The sequence below is a fragment of the Symphalangus syndactylus genome, chromosome 5 (genome assembly GCF_028878055.3).
Source record: "Symphalangus syndactylus isolate Jambi chromosome 5, NHGRI_mSymSyn1-v2.1_pri, whole genome shotgun sequence".
NCBI classification, from domain to species: Eukaryota; Metazoa; Chordata; class Mammalia; order Primates; family Hylobatidae; genus Symphalangus; species Symphalangus syndactylus.
The window spans coordinates 21,687,397-21,709,019 of record NC_072427.2 but is presented as its reverse complement, the minus strand read 5'-3'; the positions used below and the strand labels follow the sequence as shown (position 1 = coordinate 21,709,019).

The following is a 21,623-nucleotide window of genomic DNA, read 5'->3' as shown; positions in this document are numbered from 1 at the left end:
CAGTGTGAGCCACCGCTCCCAGCCAGGATTAACTGTTTCTTAGGGAGGACAGTACTGCCTCAGGGACAGCTGCTTTGTTTCTGAGGCTTTATGACATACCAAGAAACTTGTTAATGAGGTGAAAAATTATTTTCATCACTTAAGCTAGAGTGCAGTATTATAGACAGCAATCTAAGAAATTAAAAAGGAAAAACTTACTTTTTGTTGAAAGAACATATTCATTCCCTGATAGTCTTCGCAAACCATCCTGATAAAAATCAAGGAAACAAGAAAAAGAAAAGTCACAACTATTCTTTCCTTCCTGGAAACTCCAGGTGGTCCTCCCACAGGACAGCTCAGGGCAGCCCTCTCCACCAATCCACTCAAGGCTGCCCTGGGCCCAGCAGGTCCACCCCTGTGATCGACGACTGACCTCAGTCACTTACTGGAGAGCACAACAGGCTAATTCTGGGAAAGATGGTCCTGGCCCTGTTGGAAGCTAAACTCAGGAGCAAGGTCAACACCTGGGAGGTGAGCTTGCATCTTTTGAGGGGTGGGTGGTCCTTAAGCCCAGCATTCTTGCTTGCACTCCAGGACCATTTGGTTTCTTAGGGACAACTCCACTCTGCCCTCAGTCCTTCTCCTCCATTTTCCGGCAACCCTCCTCACTCTGAGGACACGAGGCTTTCTTGGAAACATTAGCTCCTCTCTCACCTTGTAAGTGACCTCATTCCCTCCAGTTGACTCTCCTGGGTTCCTCACCACTGCTTCCAGACCACCTGGCCCAAACCCATACTCTCAGCAGCCCCTTTTCTCCAGTCCTGTGGCTGTTCTCATCTACTCGCCTCCAGGACACTATCCTACCCCATCCCTCATCATTTTCACCTCTTACCTACAGTCTGGAGGAGACTCTGTCTCAAATAGGCAAGACTACAGTGAGGTATTATCAGGATTGGAAACACTCTACCTTCTAGATTTCTGCCTGGAACCTTATTTTTATAAAATCCAGTGACTTCGGAAAGCAGGAATTGGGAGGGAGGTGGATTTTGCTTCTGACCAAGACAAAAGCTGACAGAGCAATGGAATAATCTGTGCTGCACAAAGTTGTCCCTCTCTTGTGAGAGCTCTACACCAGACATGCTGAAGGAGGCATCCAGGACCCCTCAAGAGTCTGTGGCACAAAGCCCCCTTCTACTGAAAGATTCCCAAAAACCCCTCTTTCCTACAGTCATCCAAATGTGTGTGGGATGCTTTGAAGGCCAAACTGTTGCACCCCCTGACACCATTTTAAATACATATGGCGGGAGAAAGACAGACTTTCTGTTCTACACTGTCCCAGTTTTGAAGATCTTTAATACAACTAAACAAGCTTTATTTAGATAAACTACCGTAGAAGCCCTAAGCAACACTGGAGAACTGGCTCAGCAGACTGTCAGGATTACATTCCTCCCTGCTCTGCTCCAAGCTAAACTCTCCCTAGGAGGCGGGCAGCAGGTGGGTGCTTGGCCAGAGAATAGCAGAACCCAGGCAATGGAGGAGAGTTTAGGTCTTGACCGAACCCTACAGAGCCCTGCCTGCCTCTTCAATGAGATCTGTTTAAGTGAATAACCTCTGAGAAAACAACCAAGAACAGACAGGCTCCAGCTAGGAGTCTAGTCAAATATACTTACAGACATTAAGCCCCCAACAAGGTCATTGGCATGGGGATCATCATCTTTAGCACCAAACTGTGGTGAATATAACTCAGTGGTTCTTAGAATTTCCAGCACACGGTCTAGGGCTTCTGTCACAGGCATGGGACTACTTTCCTGGGCAGCATTGATAATACTGATTACCTACATTTTGGAAAGAAAATACTTGAGTTTCATAACCTTAAAAACAATGGGAGAGCCAGGCATGGTGGTGCGTGTCTATGATCCCAGCTACTCAGGAGGCTGAGGTGGGAGAATTACTTGAGCCCAGGAGTTTGAGACTAGCCTGGGCAACAGAAATGTGAGAGCACATCTCTAAAAAACAAATAACAGCAAAAACAAAACAAAACAAAACCCAACAGGACTCAGTCTGGCCATAGTACTTAATACCAACTTAAGACTAGTTAAAATGCCCATGTCACACATCCTCTCTCTTCAGAGGAGGCTACTAGCACCATACAACTATGACAGCATTCTCATTACTGCGGGTCCCTGTTTCTTCTCATTGGAAATGATCCTTGGGGAGAACAAGGAGTATGTGTGCTCAATGGAGACAGACCACAAACTGCTTCACCTTGGTGATGGGCGCCTCAATTGTCATGGAATGTATCCGGGCCATGGAAGAGTGTCGTCTCTGGCTGGAAACTGTGGAGAAAGGGATGTACAAATCAGGGCGTGCACAGCCCTGGGCACCTGTCTTGACAGCAGAGGGCTCACTGTGCTTGGATGCATGATGAAGGGGCAGGATAGAACTGAGTTTGCTGAGCTTCCTTCCCATCCTAACAAGCCTGGGGTTCTGGCATAACCAATTCTGTTTCCTTCAGTTCTAGGCACCAGAATGCACATATGCCCCCATGGACTGAACTTCTGATGTCACAGGCCAGAGAGAAAACAGAGGAAACAATCTAGCAAGCCAAAGTCAAACAGCCTCTTTTTGTGTCTATGACAATAAGCCTTTATAATTATTTAGCTTGCCATTCTCTAGGAGTAAAAATGTTCTGGAAGACAATGCCACACAACGCTCTTTGTTTCATATATGGCAGGAGCAATACATTCAACCCACCAATAACTGAAACACACAAATTTCTGGTTAAATTTTTCAAGGTACCCTCTGGTGCTTCCCACTGTTATGTTTAATCTAGACTGATTAGGTAAATATCTTAAATGAGGCAGGCAGCAATTCTTAGGCTCTAAAGTTTGTTAATTTCTGTTGTTCCTGTCAAGATATGGTTCCTTTGGGGTGAGAAGAAGCCCGGGCAATATAGGCAGAAAAAACATTAACATCCAGTCCTGGGTATCTCCACAAACAATCCCATCAGGCTAAATGCTGCTTCCCAAAGATGTTACAGGACCAGGCGCTGTCCCAGAGACTGATGTGTCAACCTCATTTTACCAATGAAGAAACTGAGGCCCGAGGAGAGACACCGTCCAAGGTTAACCAATTCAGGGGGTCTCAAATGTTTTAAATTTGGGGGCCCAACTAGATTTCTTAAAACTTTGGTGATTATAGGATTGCCAACTTTCCATTTTACCCAACAAGGTCATTAAACCAAAAATAAAAACTGCTATTTTATCACTGTCATAAAAGGACTTGTTTTCATTTAAAAATAATTGACATATGCCTGTAACAAACAACAGAGATCTATTGTACAACATGGTAACTACAATTAATAACAACGTATTCTTGAAAATTGCTAAAGGTACATTTTAAGTGTTCTCACCACAAAAAAATGAAAGTGTATTAGGTAATACACATGTTAATTAGCCTGATTTAGTCATTTCACAATGTACAGATAGGTCAAAACATCATGTACATGATAAATATACATAATTCTTGTCAATTAAAAATAAAGGAACTAGAAAAAAATCAAACAGAGCAATAAGGTAAGAAAAAAAGTATAAAGATTGTCGTGACTGTGTATACAGAAAGCCCTGAAGAATCTATGAATGCACTCCTCTTCTTTTACAGTGAGTAAGTTTATCCAAGCTCCTGGATATACAAAGTCAATATACAAAAATCAGTTGTATTTCTATAACTATATACAATAAGCAATTGGAAATTTAAACAAGTAACACCATTACAATAGCATAAAAAAACCATCAATACCTAAGAATAAATTTAATTAAAGATTTGTATGATTTCTACAATGAGAATGTAAAACATTGCTGAGAGAAAACAAAGACAGCCTAAATAAATGGAGACATAGCATGTTCACGATTTGAAAGACTCAGTATTATTGAGATTTCAATTTTCCCTGAATTGATCTGCAGATTTAAGGCACTCTGAAAACAAATCCCAGGAGGGTGTGTGTATAAACTAAGAAGCTCATTCTAAGTGTCACATGGAAATGCAAAGGACCTAGAACAGCCAAGACGCTGAAGAAGAACAGCTACCTACTACCAGGTATCAGATATCAACACTTACTATGTAAATAACTGATTGTGATATTGGTGCAAGCGTAGACAAACAGAACAGTGGGACAGAATAGAGTCCAGGAACAGATCACATATTCGTAGTAACCTGATTTATAATAATGATGCTACTGCAAAAGATGTTTATTCAATATGGTGATAGACCAGTTGGATTTCCCCAGAGACAGAGGCAGTCATCCTTGATCTCTACCCTCACCAGATATAAAAATTTAAAATGGATCAAAGACCTAAAACAAAAGATAAAACAATAAAACTCCTAGAAGAAAACAAGGGAGAATATTTTCATGATCTTGGGATAAAGAACGATTTCTTTTTTTTTTTTTTTTTTTGAGACGGAGTCTTGCTCTGTCGCCCAGGCTGGAGTGCAGTGACGCAGTCTCGGCTCACTGCAAGCTCCGCCTCCCGGGTTCACGCCATTCTCCTGCCTCAGCCTCTCCGAGTAGCTGGGACTACAGGCGCCCACCACCACGCCCGGCTAATTTTTTGTATTTTTAGTAGAGACGGGGTTTCACCGTGGTCTCGATCTCCTGACCTCGTGATCCGCCCGCCTCGGCCTCCCAAAGTGCTGGGATTACAAGCGTGAGCCACCGCGCCCGGCCAAGAACGATTTCTTAAATAGGACACAAAAAGCACTAGTAATAATAGAAAACCTGATAAAATCAATTTCCTTAAGAACCTCTGCTCTTTGATTAAGAATCAAAAGATACGATTTAGCAGGGGAGAAGGCAAACAACAGACTAGATAAATATATTTCTGATACACAGATAACTCATATCTAGACGATATACAGAATCCTACAAACCAACAAGAAAAAGAAATACAATCCAACTATAAAAATGGGCAAAAGACTTGAACGGCACTTCAGAAGAGGATTATCCAAATGGCCAATAAAAAGGTGCTCAACTTCAGTCGTAAGGAAAATTAAAATTAAAACCACTGGAATGGCTAACATTTTAAATTCTGGTATTACCAAGTGTGGGAAAACATGGAACAACTGGAACTCTCACAGATGAGTGAGGAGAGTAACATGGTGCCATATGTTGGAGCTATTATTGGAGAATAAAACTGGAGAGCACCATTTGCAGCTGCTCTAAGGCCTAGCAATCCCACTCCTAGGGAGAAGATGAGCATATACATCCATAAAAAATGACCTGTATAAAAATGTTCATGGCATTCTTATTCTTAGCAGCCTCAAAATGGAAACAAAACTGCTGTCCATCAATAAGAAGATGTGTACACAAATTGTGGTATATTCCTATAAGGGAATACTACTGAGCAATAAGAAGGAACTATGACATACCTAACAACATGGAAGAACCTCGAAAACATGAAAGTGCAAGAAGCTAGACGCAAACAAACCATCCTGTATGATTCCAATTCTATGAGGCACAAGGAGAGGCTGAATTAATTTACGGTGCTAGCAATCAATGGTTGCTTCTGCATGGTTAATGATGTGTTTGTGTGTGTGTATTTTCTCTATCTATTTTGGGTGGTGATTACATGAGCATACAGAATTGTCAAAACTCATCGAAATGAAACTTAAGTGAATTTCACTGTATATAAATTATAACTCAAAAATCATAAAAATAAAACGTTATAAGAAAAAAATGTTTATTAAAACACAGAAATATACCAAGGAATCCAAAGGATCAACAAACATTAGCATGTGGTGAGTGAAGACTGTTCTGGGCAGGGACCTCAGCCCTGCTCTGTGCTGCTCCAGGACTGCAGAGGGTCTGGAACTGTAATCACGACAGCTACAACGAAGATGACGATGGCAGCTAACACTAACTGAGTCCCTACCCTTACTTACCAGGCACCACACACACTCATTTAATCCTCACACAATCCTCTGTAGACGCAAATTATCCCCACTTTACAGATAAGGCAATGGAAACACAGAAGTCCACCCTCAAGGCTACACAGAGAGTAGATGAAGCTGGGACTTGGACTGAGGTCATTCTGACACCAAAGCTTACAGTCTTCCCATAACCCCATACCGCTTCCTCACTGGCACCACCTCAATCCTGCCCTCAAAGCAGGGGTGTAATCTATATGGTCTTTCAAGTGCAAGGAGTACACGGCATGTCATCTGGGCCTTACAACAAATCTGTGAGGGATGAGAGGGTGGCATTTGATCCCTACTGTATAATCTTAGCTGCTATCACCTTGGAAAAGTTTGCCTTTTGAACCAGTACAACCAGCTCCGTATCCTTCTGTATTCATTTTTTGGGCCAAAGAATGTATACAGCTAGCAGGAATACCTGCCTCCACACTCTGTATAAACAATGTTGATTACATTTTAAAAACTAGGTCATTCAGGCCATGCACCTACATATTCTTTTTAAAAAGTATATTTCAATTAGAACTTAAATATTTGCTGAATAAGGGTCTTTCACAATTCCAAAATCAAGCTCACCTCTCTCTAAAAGTTTCCATGGCAAACTGCAAACCACGATGGGATAGATCTTTAAGAATTACCAAATGCAAACAATTACAGCAGATGAATCGGCATCTTCTGCTGTTACAGTTTAGAAAAGCAACTATAGAATATATGGGAAATGTATCTTTTTCCTTTTCTTTATTTTCTGATTCCATTAAAAGGCTCAGAATGGAGTCCATTGGCAGGAGTCCACAGAGAGGGAGAAATGGAACACTAGTTTCCAGAGGGTCCCCTCCTCTCCCAAGAATTGGAGATAGACAGGATGAGCCTGGGCAAGGCAGGGCAGGGCTCCATGTGTTCAACAGTGATTTGATCACATTTTTTTCTCTTGTCTTTGTCACTCACCTTCAGTTGCACGGGAGGCAACAGCTTTGACGTCTAGTGAGCCTTTTCTCCTGTCTTTATGTTTGCCTGTCTGATTATCTGTAGAAAGAAATGATAAATCACCTCTTCAAAGAGATTTAAACAACATATTAAGGAAGGTTACCAATTTAAAATTTTTTGAAAACTCTCAACTTTAAGAATTAAACATGTTTTAAATGCCACAGAAGTAAACACAGTACAGAGATGAAGACTATGAAAAACCAGTTTTACGGGGGTAGAGTTTCTCAAAATGTCCCACCAGGTACACAGATAAACAAGGGCTTTACAGTTCCAGATTATGTAATTACAGAGTCCCAAGTCGTAAAGTGACAACTGATAGAAATGACCTCAGGAGAATTTCTCCTATTATATTTCTATATAATTGAATAAAATGATGGGAAAATTTTGATCCCCACTCATCTTGCCCCAAAGAAAAAAAATCTTTTATTTTCTCTACAAAATAAGGACTATAATATTCCAGGGAAAACATTCTTCTCTTTCCTAGGGTAGTATGGTGAACACTTTTTGAGGTATATTTCAAATGATAGTTCATCTGCCTCCCTTTCACTCCCTCTTCACTACTCTCCTAGGCTTCAAACGGGGACTGTCTTTGACTCTTCTCTAATCCTGACCCCCACACCAATCACTGACAAGGCAACTGACTTACCTTCCTGACCCCTTCTCTGTGCACCTGCTGGGTACCATGCATCCCCATTTCACAGACAATGAAACTGGGAGCTGCTTTGCAGATGAGTGCACAGCAGGGTGGGCGCTGAGCTCAGCTCTTCCCACAGCCATGGAGTAGCTTCTCTGCCTTGTCTTGGCTTCCTCACTCGGAACTTCTCTCCCTGCTCATGGACAGGATCCGAATGCAGGCCCTTAGCACTTCCTCTGCACCATCAAGAAGCCTCTTCACCTGCTCTTTGCCTCTTTGCCCAATTAAACTAAATCCTCTTCTCTGTGGGCACTAAAGAGTGAATGTGTCAAGGTCCCCAATGACCACCTTTTTGCTAAATCTGAAGGCTACAACTCAATCCTTACCTGACCTGATGGTGGTACCAGACATAACGGATCCCTTTCTGGACACTCGTGCAGAGTCCACACTCTCCGGGTTTTCCTTCCACTTCTTACTACTACTTTCTAGTTTCTTTCATGATTTCCTCTTCCTCAGTACCCTTGGTGTTTCCAAAGGTGGTTTTTCAAAAGGTTCTATCCTTAGCCCTTCTCAGTCAACAAAACCTCCTGCGGAGTTCTCATTCCTTCCTACAGTTTTAATTAATTCCTATGTTGCCGTATTACCCCAGGCCTCTCTCCTGAGCTCCAGACTTACATCTTATCTTACCATTTACCACCTCATTTAGACACTCCTCAGGCACTGCAAATGAATTCATTATCCGCCATGAAGTCCTTATCTTTTTCCAAATCTGCTCTTTAACCCAGATCACTGAACAGCATGTACCCTAAGGTAGACAGAAGTCATCCATCACTTCTCCCCCTCCCCTCTCCTCTCCCTCCACTGGGTCAGCCAAATCTAAGGATTCCACCTCCTTAACACCTCCAGTCCATCCCCTGCTCTATCCCTGTCCAAGCTCAGACATTTGTCATCCTCCCTGGATTAATGGCCTCCCAGATTGGTTCCAAAACACCAACCTTACCCCTTTCAACTTATTCTCTGCAGGCAGCCAAGCGATCGTTGTAAAACAAAAATCCAACCAGATCTCTCAATCAAAACACTTCAATGGCTCATCCTTGTCTTTAGGATAAGATTCAAACTCCTCAGTGTGGCACACAGAGTCCTATGAGGTCTGCACCTCCTATCTCTATCCACCTTGAACTATTTATGATTTGTTAATTTGCCTCCCAAACCTCTATGATTTGGTACAAACCACTTACTTGGAAATGTACCTCTCCCATGCCACCTTCTTCACCTGGTTACCTCTGATCTTCTTTGAAGATGCAGTTCAGGTATCATAACTTTTGGGAAACCTTCCCTTAAAGTCCCTCCACACCACCCCAACAGTGCTGGGTAACAGCCTGCTTTATTGTCTTGCCTTCTTGCCTTCCTTGCTAACGTGAATGACTTGAGGTCAGGGACAGTTTTTCCTGTCTTTCCTAGGTGACCAGCACTGTGCCTACCATCTGCTAGAAGAAGCATATGTGTATAGAAGCTCAATACACACACATCTGCTTCACCAAAAACCTGCACCTTCCTGTGCACAAATCAAAGTTCTGTTAAATCAGCCACTCTGATTCTGTGGCTCCCCTGCTCAAAATCCTTCAGTGTCTCAGAGATAAAGAACTTCCTGGCATTCAAGGACAGGTAAGGTTGGCCTGCAGCAGCCTGCCTTTCATCTCTGTGTTTCCCATGAATGTGCTGCATCAGCACAACTGCTCTGCCTTCCATCTCTGGAACAGCCTTGACACCGGCTCCTTCCGTCTGAGACACGACACTGCACCCTCTCCAAGTGTTCATTCCTTCAAATTTCCCCTCTTCTCAACCACATGGAGCCGGAAGTGTGTCTCCTTCCTCTGAGCTTCATGATGAGTAATGTCCACATAGCCACCTGATGAGCCTGGGCTGGGAACTTATGATTATTTGTTCTTCCCTCTTTTATTCCACTCAACAAAACTTTACTGGGCACCCACCATGTGTGATGCCCTAAGCTAGGCATTAGGGAGGTGAAAATGAATGAGGTATGGTCCATGAACTCAAAAGGAGATGGTCAGTGGGGAAAAGGGTGGGTAAACTAGGAGTTACAGTAATAATTTTGAAGTTCAGGAGGAGCCCAGATGGGGAAGTGGCAGATTCTCAAGGGAGTAGGGGCAGAAAGGAGATGGAGTCTTGTAGCTGCAGCCAAGATGAGGAGGAGGAAGACAGCATTTCCAGGAAGAGGAAACTGCTTGTTCAGATGGAGCAGTGTGGCTGAAGAGGAGCAAGTAGCAGAGTGTGTATGAAGGACGCACTGTGAAAAGTGGAAAGAGACTAAGCAGGCTTTAATTTCTACTTGACTGTTTCAAAGTTACTTTATGTAAATACAAGATCCTCGTTTCCAAAAGCCCTGCTAAGCTCACTGCTCCCCTAGTCCCTGTAGCACGTTATAGATGATTCTAGCAATTTTCGCCCAGTGGGTAGAGATGGACCATGTCTCCACCCTGTCACCCCAGCGCCCAGCTCTCAGAAGCTCTCCTCAGGGAACACCAAGAGGTTGAAGATGAAGTGTGAGGCTTACATCCCAACGAGACTACCAGCTCCTGAAGGCGTGCTGCGCCCAGGGCCTCATGCTTACTGGGTGCTCAGAAAACACATACTCATCCTCAGGTATCGGGCCTGCCAGTGGAGAGAACACTAACTAGGCCTCCACAGCCAGGGCTTGGGCTCAGGATCACCTGCAGCTTCATGTCTCTGCCCTTGGCTTCCTGTTCTGTAAAACAGGGTCCATAAACTCTGCCCACCCTTTCAATAGAGAAAAATTAATAGCATTTCCTTGACCTGCTGGGTAAATCCAGGGAACCCTGGAAAAACAGTGGGGGTGATGAGAGAGGGTAACCAATCAGTACCCTTCAAAAACAGCAGCTTTCTCCAACTCGCATTAGCCCTGCAGCCTGGAAGTATGAGCTCCAGTTTGGATATGAGGAAGCCCAGGCCCCAGTATTTTACGTGACTTGCCCAAAAGTCATTCTGCCAGGACCACAGCACACTGTCAAAACATCTCCCCAGGCACTACCAACAAGCATTTGCAGAGCACTTACTCTGCAATGGGGCCACCTCCAAACTGCCAAGCCCACAGGACTCTCTGCACATGGGCCTCTGGTAACTACCTCTTCCTCCCAAGAAAGCTCACTTTCTCCAGGTGCAGACCAAATCTCCCAAGTCTTTTCAACGATCTATGAGGCCTCTAACAATGGCCCCAACCCTGGTAGCCCATGAGAACACCTGCAAAGTATGAGGCCTGGGCTCCATTCCATACCACCTGAACAAGAACCAGAGCCTGTCACATTACCAGCAAGGCCTGTCCTGACCACCTCCTCATCCCCTGCATGCCCAATCCCCTGGCTTTATTCTTCTCCACGGAACTTAGCACCATCTGATATACTGTATGTTTATTTGCTTACTGTCTACCTCACCCCCAGCTAGAAACACATCTTGCAAGCAGAGACACAGATGTTGCCTGGTGCACAGCAGTTGTGCACTGTGTTTGGATGAATGATGAATGGATGAATGGATGAATTCATCCTGCTCCTCAGTGCTCCCCTGGCCATTATTCACATGTCTATTATTGCTGGACTCCTTTCTTGGTACTCAGTCTTCCTGCCTCACTTTCTCTCTTCAGGAGAGTTGGCCCAGGACCAAAAGTTTTGGCTTATCACTTCAGATGTGGTAAGTTCAAATCTAAACTTACTATCCACTCCCTGTACAAACTTGCTCTTTCTTATGATCTTATTTGCACTTGTTATTTTAATTAATGTTATTCAGTGGCCAAGCTAAATATCTTGGTGTCATTCTCAAGTCTTCTCTTTATCCCACACAGCAAGCTGGTTCCCAAATCCTACTGATTATACTTAAGTAACTCCTGAATCCAGTCTCTGATTGGGCTCCTGAGGCTGGATTCAGGAGTTACTTTGTCTTCAATCTCTTTTCTCCGTGACTATCTTTCTAAGACCTGACCCTTTCCCATTTACCTATTTATAAAGATTCCCTTGGTCTTCCTCTGCCTACAGGATGAATCCAAACTGGCCTGCCCCAGCCTCGCTTCTCAATGCCTTTATGTGTGCTGCTCCTCCCACCTTGTCCTCTGCATGACCCCTACTTCTCTCCAGACACCAGGTCAACCATCATCATCATCATTGCTGGGAAGCATCCCCCAGCTTTTCTCCATCGTGGTACTACAAACCACAGCATATTCAAATTATTTTCTCCTGCCACCAGACAGTGAAACTCATGTTCACTTCTGTATGCTTACAGTCAGGCTCAGGGCCTGACCTAGAACTCAATAGACTGGACAGTTGTCACTACAATTTGGTGTCCTCAGTGAGCCAGTGTCACGTGAAAACAACACATGGGCCAGGGAAAAGGGAGCATCTATTGGGATTTTATTACTCTTTTGGATGCCCAGACCCTGAACCTTTCTTCCCATGTCTGGGGAGTACTAAGTCCTCTCACTATGGAAGGGAGAAGGCCAGAGACTCCATTGCTTCATACCCAGTTAGTGATAGAGTAGGTGACACAGGCCCAGCCAAATGAGTGCTTCCTTCCGAGAGTCTGCTTTTGAGTGAGTGAGGCAAGGAAGCGAGGTGTGAAGAAGCTATGCTACCCATGGTGAGAACAGCAACACCCTATACCCAGACCTCAACAGGGCCAGTGGTGCTCAAAGCTCAGTAGTGACAGCAGGGGCCCCCTAAGCACAGTGTTCCAATGGCATGCCTACGGCAGTGGGGACAGTTGCTCAGCTTCCCCAGGTTCCTGCCTCCTTTTCCAAAACCAGTTCTAGAGCTTTCTTGTCCAATCTGTAAGCAACCCTATTTCCTTCCAGAAAAAACTCCTTTTCTGCTGAAGAATTGATTTCTGTTGTGTGTAACCAAGGACTTTGGCTGGCCCATGGCCTATAATAGCTCCACCCTGCCTTCTCAAGTGAAGATGGCCAGTTGAGACCTTTGGACATAAAGCTGGTTATGGTAAGGGGGGAGGTAGGATGGGCAAGTGGCTCGTCTGGGTGGGATGGGTAAAACTCCTAAGTCAGCGTTGACCAAGTAAAACTACCAAATGGCCTGATACAAATGCAGTTTGGGAGATGCTCCCTGTGCCGAACATTTACTCTGACTGCATCCCTGACTCTGCCTCTCAGTCCCAGCTCTGCCATATCCCGGCTGCCCAACTCTAGGCTGTCTTTCAACTTTTTTCTTTTTTTAGACAGTCTTGCTGTCACCCAGGCTGGAGTGCAGTGGCATGATCTCAGCTCACTGCAGCCTCTGCCTTCTAGGTTCAAGCAATTCTCGTGCCTCAGCCTCCCCTGTAGCTGGGACTACTGGCGCGTGTCACCATGCCTGGCTAATTTTTTGTATGTTCGGTAGAGACAGGTTTTCACCATGTTGCCTAGGCTGGTCTCAAACTCCTGGGCTCAAGTGATCCACCCGCCTTGGCCTCCCAAAGTGCTAGGATTACAGGTGTGAGCCACCACACCTGGCTCATTGAACTTTTCTGAGCCTCAGTTTCTTCCTCTGTAATAAAGGAATATAAATAATAGTCATACCTACTTTACAGTGGTATTCTTTTTTTTTTTTTTGAGATGGAGTTTCACTCTTGTTGCCCAGGCTGGAGTACAATGGCGTGATCTCGGCTCACCACAACCTCAGCCTCCTGGGTTCAAGTGATTCTCCTGCCTCAGCCTCCTGAGTAGCTGGGATGACAGGCATGCGCCACCACGCCTGGCTAATTTTTTATTTTTAGTAGAGACGGGGTTTCTCCATGTTGGTAAGGTTGGTCTTGAACTCCTGACCTCAGGTGATCTGCCTGCCTCGGCCTCCCAAAGTGGTGGGATTATAGGTGTGAGGCACTGCACCCAGCCCTATGGTACTATTCTTAAGAGTTAAAAAAAAATGCTCACAACCAAGTAAAAGCCTGTGAACTTGCAGTGTAGGACTCTCCATAACAGGCCCACACGTGCTGCTTTCTACTCTGACTCCTCCAGCCCCGGCAATCTGGCTTCTGCCCTCGCCATTCTCCTGAAACTGCACGTCTGCAGATCACAGACGAGCTCTTGAATGCAAAGCGAAAGTTTTTATCCATCTCTGGCTCCATATCCCCCTCCCTCCCTATGTGCGCTTCAGCCCTGACCAGTCTTGATGCTTCCCATTCTCCCTGTCTTCAGCTTCAGCGACACTCTTCAGACTCCCTCCTCCCTCTAACCCCTTTCCTGCTTCTGTTTCCTCCTTCTCTGGAGGTAGGTGGTCTCTAGGAATCCACCTCACCCCTCCTCTCCTTTTCTTGCTGTTCTCTTCCACTGTAACCTCAAAGTTTCCATTCCCTTTTACCATCCCTGGTTTCCATCACTTCCACATCTGTGCTACTTGCTAATGCTTGGCTGGCCAGAAACATTTTCATCTCTAGTCCTAACCTCTTTGCAGAACACAGAAGCCAGTGCTCAGCAGGTACTCAACAGAAATCTGTAGAATAAACGGGCAAAGGGGTGAATAAACACACCCACCTGACTGCCCACCAGGACCTCACAGGTAGAGCTCTCCACATTCAACCTCCCCAGCCCTACTGCTACTTCCTGAATCTCCAGGCCCAGAAACAACCTTTTCAAGGACTTTCTTGCTTTTCTCTCCCTAGTCCCACACCATCATCACATCTGGCCTCTCTTCTCTCTTCCTACCGTCATCACCTTATTATTCCCTGGCCACTGTTTTCTTTCCTCTCAACCATGGCAATGCTGGTATTCTCTGGTGTCTCCATGTAATCTTACATACATGCTGTAAGAGCTTCTCAGAGCTCAGATGTCATCACGCTGCTCCCTGACTAACAAATCCTCAGAGACTCTCACTGTCTACAGATGAAAATGGAAACTTCTCACCTAGCATTTAAGGATTCTTATTGACCCAAATACCTCTTTCCCCACTGACCTTTTATACCCGTCAAAATTTAGTACTTGCTTTTTCTGGAACGTGCCCTGTACTTTCCCTCTTCTATGCCTGTTTTTATTGCTGGAATGCTTTCCTGCTCACATTTCTTTTCTTATTCAAATCCACCTCTCCCTGTCTAGAAGACTACCCACTGCCCTCTCTCATTCCTGCAGATCACTTCTTATCACTTGCTGTGTTCCTTTGTGTCAATGTGTCTCTCTTCTTTTCAGACTAAATCTCTGATTGCTCCTGGGGCGCCCATAAAAACTGTGCTTCAGAGCCCTGGTGTCAGTCCTCCTGGATTCAGGTGCTAGCTCTGCCACGTCCTAGATGGAGATCCTTGGGCAGATTATTTAAACTTTCAGTTTCCTTACCTGTAAAGAGAATTTCACCTAAAAATGCTTACTTCCTTGAGTTATTCTAAGGCTTCATTAAAATAAGCTGTACCTAAAGCACTCAGCACAGGTATCTTGTACACATTAAGTGCTCACAAAAATATGTAGTAAATGTTTCTAGAATGAAAGAATGAACTGTTCTGGTAAGGCAGAAAGCATATCACCAAGAGCATGAAGGGAAGTCTTCTCCTGAGAGGCTCTTACAGACCAGCTGGGCAAGCAGAGCACACTACTCAGGCAAAGCAGGGTGGCACACCAAGTGTCTCCATAGACACTTGACGGAGCACCTCCTGCCTGAAGCTGGAGTGGCCCTTCATCATCCCAGCCCAGCCCCTTCATCTGTGAGGGCCAGAACAGGAAGTGGCTTGCTGAAGCCATGATACGTTTGAAGGAAACAGGTGACTCCAAGCCAGGGAAATGCATTTGCAGTAAGAAAGCTATGGGGATGAGCAGATGGTGTCCAAGGCATGGTTAAGAAACACAGAGGTGAGGCAAGTGCGAGAGGCCCGGCTACCTCCCTGTAGGCCAGCAGTGCTAAGTGTCAGGACAGATGACGACGTCCCTGTTAAAGGCCTGTGGGATAAACACCCAACCCTCTTAAAGCATAAATCAGGTTATAAAACCACACTTCACATGAGTTCATGCATTTCAGTTGACCAGTCTTTCCCTCGCAGGCTCAGAGACCCACCCCAGGTCACCCGTCAGAATGCTCACAAGCGCTCAAGTCTTCTGTACAAGTGACTCATAAGCCAGCCTGGGGAGTCAAGGAGAGAAATTTTGCCACAGTCTGAGGAAAATCCCACCATTACACCAGGCAAGCTAGTTAAAGATCTGTTTTTATTTTTTTTTCTCCAAAAACTCAATGAACTCTAAGAATGAAAACGGGGCACCATACCTGTATGAGTATCAGACTGAACACATTCGGATATTTTCTCAGCCTAAAAGTGAATTTTAAAAGGCATTAGTTCTGATTGCTGAAAATCTTGCTGGAGTGTTCCTGGGGCCCCGGGGGCTCTCCTTACGGGGCTCTCCTTACGTACCTTATTGTTGCCATTGCACACTCTGATAATGGACACATAGTGTCTAATTTTTCTGCAAGTAAAAAACAATGCATTATTGCTCCTGACTCTCTAATTTGATGGGTATGTTGTTAATTTTTCATTATGAAAATGGCACCTCCCTTTTGCAATACACAAAATGCTCTGAGAACATTTCTTCTCACTGTGACCAAGGCCACCAATAAATAAACAAGAGATCACAAACATCCTTTGGCGTCTCTGTACAAGTGACTTCAGTAAAAATGACAAAATTCTTCCCAATTAATCATGAGACAATCAAATATACATGTTTTTTAAAATGAACTGCATGTTAACCAACCAAGAGCCTTTAGTTCCTTAACATGTTTTTATTTTCACAACCCTTTACATTGATACTTTTCTTCAAGTTCCAACAAACAATCTGCTCATAGTCACTGGTGGCCACAGCCGCAGGCCACACTGGGAGTTGAGGTTCACACTGAACATGGTTAGCTAGATGTCTAAAACAAAGCAACGAGGGCTTAGCTCAGAGGCTGCTGACTCTTCTCATTTATTTATTGTTCCTTCAGTTTTTTCACTTTTTCCCCTTGATAATCAAATCCCTATATACTTACCACAAAAAATTTGGAAAGGACATAAAAGGGCAAAGAATCAGAACAGAGAACCCACACAGATCCATCTCCCTGAGGCGATCACCAACTGGCAGCAAAGCCTGGTGACAAAGCACGTGAGCTGTGCAGTCAGTGCTGAGGTCTGCAGCCTGGCTGTGCCTCACGCCGGCAGCTGGACCCCTGGGCTAGAAACCTGACCTCTCTAAGCCTCAGTTTCCTCATCTGTAAAGTAGAGATGATCACAGTCCCAACCTCATAGGGCTGCAGTTAGGATGGAATGAAGTGGCATCTACCAGACACTGAGAACTGGCCAGGAAGGGAGGGGCTCAATTAAACAACAGCAGTTACTACAACTGCCACTGCCATACTTTCTCCTGTTCTTTTTTCCTTCTTTCCTTTACATGATTGAGATTAAACACTAGATATCATTTTACATTTTACTTTTTGCATTTAACATTGTATCATAACCTTTCTCATATTTTTTCTTTCTCCTTTTGAAACAGTGTCTTACTTTGTTGCCCAGGCTGGAGTACAGTGGCATGATCACAGCTCATTGCAGACTTGACCTCCCAAGATCAAGCGATTCTCCCACATCAGCCCTCTGAAGTAACTGACAGGTGTGTGTCACCACACCTAGCTAATTTTTAAATTTTTTGTAGGGATGGGGGTCTCACTATATTGCCCAGGCGGATCCCAAACTCCTGGGCTCAAGGGATCTTCCCACCTCGGTCTCCCAAAGTGCTGGGATTACAGGCATGAGGTAATTTAATTTTCTATGATCATCATTTCTACTTTTTCTGGCCCTCATCTTAGAACCTGTGAATATGAACATCATTTCTAATGGCTGCAATATTTTAGGTGTTCTATAATTCATATTCGTAATTTTCATCTTACCATATTATTTCTTTAAGATAGGTTTCTGAGATAAACTGTCCGAAATTTTTAGGCTCCTGATATATACTAGTTTCCAATCTACAGTCACATCTGTTTTATATAAGAATGTCCATAACTGTTAGTATTTAAAATATTTTTATCTAATTTGATAGGCCTTTGTAGAAATAATACATAGCCTATCAAATTAGATAAAAAATCTTTTCAATATAGGGAGTCTACCAGTCAGTATTATCATACAACTTACTAAAGTGACATTCTGACTTAAACAAATACTTCAGTTTCTTGTGTATCCACGCAGCTTAAACAAGACTGCCCAGAGTATGTTGGCTCTGGGCTGCAAGTGGAGGGTCAGACTGTAGCCATGAGGAAGTCACCAAGGAAACACTATGCTGGAAGGCCATTCTGTGATGACACCTGACCTTGACACTTCTGTCAGCAGTCCTTAACTTAAATATTCAAAGCAAATTCTGCAATAACCCAAAACACTGTATGCTGATTGATGTACTGGTTTTTTCCACTTACCCTCCCTGTCCAGTGACAGGTATTATCTTCACATTTTGTTGTACATTATCTCCATTTTTCTTTTTGGCATAGTAAATTCCTTGCCACTCCTATAAATGGAATGTAAGCATCGTCATACTTTGTGTTGAAAACATAAACCCAAGAACATTTTCCACTTCAGTTCTGATTCACTTACATTGCTAAAGCAATTAAGATAAAAAATGATCCCAACTCCAAACTGATTTCAGGTAATTGGACAATTCTTTCTTAACTTCTAAAGTCCATCTCCTTCTGAGTTGCTGACAAAAGTCAGGTCACCATAGTCTAAGTGGTCATATGTTTTCAGTGGCCATCTGCAGACAAGAGGGGTCCTGGACCCACAAATAAAGGGCACTCCCCCTCACTTCCTCCTCTCATAACTCCCACCTGCTGAAGTGGAAGAGGGGGCTTAGCCTCTGCCCCTGTGTTTGGGAGGGGAAGAATAGCCAGACTAGGGGCCAGAAAGGACCATTATGTGGCCACTACTGGCTTCTGAGGTGAACTAAATGGCTTGAGGCCCTTCTGGGATGTGTGAAGGTTTCACCCCCTACATATGGGGTGTGGAGGATAAGATAACAGCCAGGACCAAGCTCAAGTAAAACGATGAGACCTCAAAACCCAGGGCTGAAATCACGTTAGCTGTGCTCTCCTGATCAGACACAGAACGTGGGGATTCTTTCAGACAGGAAGTGCAGCCTGGGGAAAGAGGCCTACACAGAACAAGACCACAGCAAGAGAACCAGGCTGTGGTGACTCCCTTTATCTTGGGGTGGAAGGGAAAGCCAGGATGGAGCTGGGTTTTGTCACCATCCTAAAATGTTATGAATTCCTCCAAGAAATCACCAGGCCCTAAGCTATGGAAATCCCTAAAACCCCCAATAGGACACTGAACCCCTAGGGTATTCCATAACCTTTCTTAGCCTTCCAGAGTCCCTCAGGACCTAGAGTTGACCCAGGCCGGGTGTTGGGCGCCATGGCAGCCTTGTTGGCTTAGCTGAAGTTTCCTATCCAGAGCCCTACTCGAGGTCAATTCTGAAATATTCTTGTTTGGTACATGGCAACCTGCATCCAAATACCAATGGTAAGAGCTTATCTTCAGACTCCTCTGGGAAAGCAGATCAAAAAGAAACCAGAATACTCCAATAGAATCAAAGGATGATTACTGATGCTTACTAATTCTGAAAACAACGGGCACCAAAAAAGGGCTACATCAAAAAACAGCCAGAAAGCCCAGCTCAGTCCTTAGGTCACACTGGAGTAGAATGGAGGTATGGGCCTTAGTACAGTTCTGAGGGGGAGCTCAGCCCAGAGGACGAGGCTTGCAGTCCAAAACCACAAAGGACTAAACAGGGTTCCCTAGGCAGAAATAAGTGGGTTGTCCTCCATGTCCACAACTTGCATGTCTACCTTAGAAGGAAGGCTTCAGCAGACAGGTCTAAGGGTTACTTCTAAAGCTCACTATCAAGGGGAATATGGGAAACTGATTGTTTCACATTTGCAAAACTGTGAATATACTGAAAACCACAATATTGTATACTTTATTTATTTTTTGAGACAGGTTCTCGCTGTTCACCCAGGCTGGAGTGCGGTGGCACAACCACGGCTTGTTGCAGCCTCAACCTCCCAAGCTCAAGTGATCCTCCTACCTCAGCCTCCCAAGTAGCTGGGACCACAGGCACATACCACAACGCCCAGCTATCAAATAGTATACTTTCAACGGGTGACTTGTATGGCATAGAAATTACATCTCAATAAAGCCGTTACATTAAAAAAAGAGAGAGAGAGAAAAAAATTACAGGGACCAATTCAATCAGTCAGCATTTAAAAAAATATATTCAGGCCGGGCACAGTGGCTCACGTCTGTGATCCCAGCACTTTGGGAGGCTGAGGCGAGCGGATCATGAGGTCAAGAGATTCAAACTACCCTGGCCAACATGGTGAAACCCTGTCTCTACTAAAAATACAAAAAATTAGCTGGGTGTGGTGGCATGTGCCTGTAGTCCCAGCTACTCAGGAGGCTGAGGCAGGAGAATCGCTTGAACCTGGGAGGCAGAGGTTGCAGTGAGCAGCCTGGTGACAGCGAGACTCCGTCTCAAAACAAACAAACAAACAAACAAAAGGAAATATATATATATATTCAGGATTTTCTTGTCCTTTCTGAATAGACTTGGGTGACTGAGCGATCCCAAGTCAAGGCTAACAGGCCATTCCAGCCAAAGTTCCACAGTCCATCTAAAGGAGTAGGACAATTTAGGCAACGGCTTGGCTTGGGTAACAGAGTCAATAAGTTTTCCAGTCACCAGTGGAAACAAAAAATATTTACTTACATAAATATCATATAAGATTTAGTTCCAGCTGGGCACAGTGGCTCACGCCTGTAATCCCAGCACTTCTGGAGGCCGAGGCAGGCAGATCACGAGGTCAGGAGTTCGAGACCAGCCTGGCCAACATGGTGAAACCTCGTCTCTACTAAAAGTACAAAAATTAGCCAGGTGTGGTGGTAGGCGCCTGTAATCCCAGCTACTCAGGAGTCTGGGGCAGGAGAATTGCTTCAACCCGGGAGGCAGAGGTTGCAGTGAGCCAATATCATGCCATTGCACTCCAGCCTGGGCAACAGAGCAAGACTCTGTCTCGAGGAAAAAAAAAAAAAGATTTAGTTCCTGAGAATAATAACAGTCCTACCTTAGAATACTACCATGAAGATTAGGTTGGGTAATTCACGTAAACTCTTAGCAAAGTCCTGATATACAGTAAACATTCAGTAAATGAGCTGGTTTGGGTGCAGGTGGCTTGCACAGGCCTCTTTCTCCAGGCCAAGCTCCCCTCAGAACAGGAGGAAGACTATTACCTCCCTTCTGTCTGCTACAAGCTATGCACCAAGCTATTGATGCAGTCCCTCTTGGCACCCGTTGTCTTGAGAATTAAATCATCATCATCATCCAGCCATCCTATCCCCAGGGTGAGCACAGTGTGTGCACATGATAAACTGTCAAAGAACACTTGGGGCTTTTGTTACTGAATGGGAAAGGTAGGCTGAGGTTCAACTATAGAATCCTGGCAGCCAAGCTGAGGACTATGAGCTCTATGCTGAAGCAACATGACAAAATGATGACTCAGTAAGACTAATCAGGCAGTAGTGTATGGTGGACCGAGTGGAGATGGAGGATTCCGGACAAGGAGACAGAGTTACAAACTGTAACTCCAGAGTGTGAGAAGAAGGCCCTGAGCAAGGTCAGGCCCAGGCAATGGACCCTCAAAAGCAGGGGTTTCAGCCATCAATGCTTGCGGATTTGATGGAGGGGACCAACGGGCAGGAAGAGATCAAAACCATTTCAGGAATCTAAGTCAAAGCAACTGTGAGGTTGGTCCATGAGCAGAGACAGCAGGAGCTGGAAGAGAGATTGGGTTTTTTGTTTATGGGAGATGAAAGAAAACCATTGCTAGACAATTAAGATGATAGTAGGATGCTGAACCAGACCTTGGAAAAGAGGTTGACACTAAAACCAGATAAGTGTGAGATTTCTACACAGAGCAGAAAAGATACTTCAACAACAAAGGAACATTCTGGCAGACAACAGTAGGGGGCAAAGGCCAGAGTTCTGGTAAATCTGGGAGGA

At 44.6% G+C, this 21,623-nt stretch overlaps 1 protein-coding gene across 7 annotated transcripts in view; it reads right to left on the bottom strand.

The window, feature by feature from the left end:
- PDE8A (phosphodiesterase 8A) overlaps window positions 1-21,623 on the bottom strand; it is a 163,769-nt gene that overhangs the window by 22,624 nt on the left and 119,522 nt on the right. For all 7 annotated transcript variants that reach the window (XM_055277382.2, XM_055277376.2, XM_055277373.2 and 4 more), the window contains 7 exons: window positions 17,989-18,077; window positions 15,965-16,016; window positions 15,820-15,862; window positions 6,892-6,969; window positions 2,245-2,315; window positions 1,650-1,814; window positions 199-247 (listed from right to left, as the gene is read on the bottom strand). In XM_055277382.2, coding sequence (XP_055133357.1) covers window positions 199-247; window positions 1,650-1,814; window positions 2,245-2,315; window positions 6,892-6,969; window positions 15,820-15,862; window positions 15,965-16,016; window positions 17,989-18,077 — 547 coding nt within the window. The remainder of the gene's footprint in view (window positions 1-198; window positions 248-1,649; window positions 1,815-2,244; window positions 2,316-6,891; window positions 6,970-15,819; window positions 15,863-15,964; window positions 16,017-17,988; window positions 18,078-21,623) is intronic.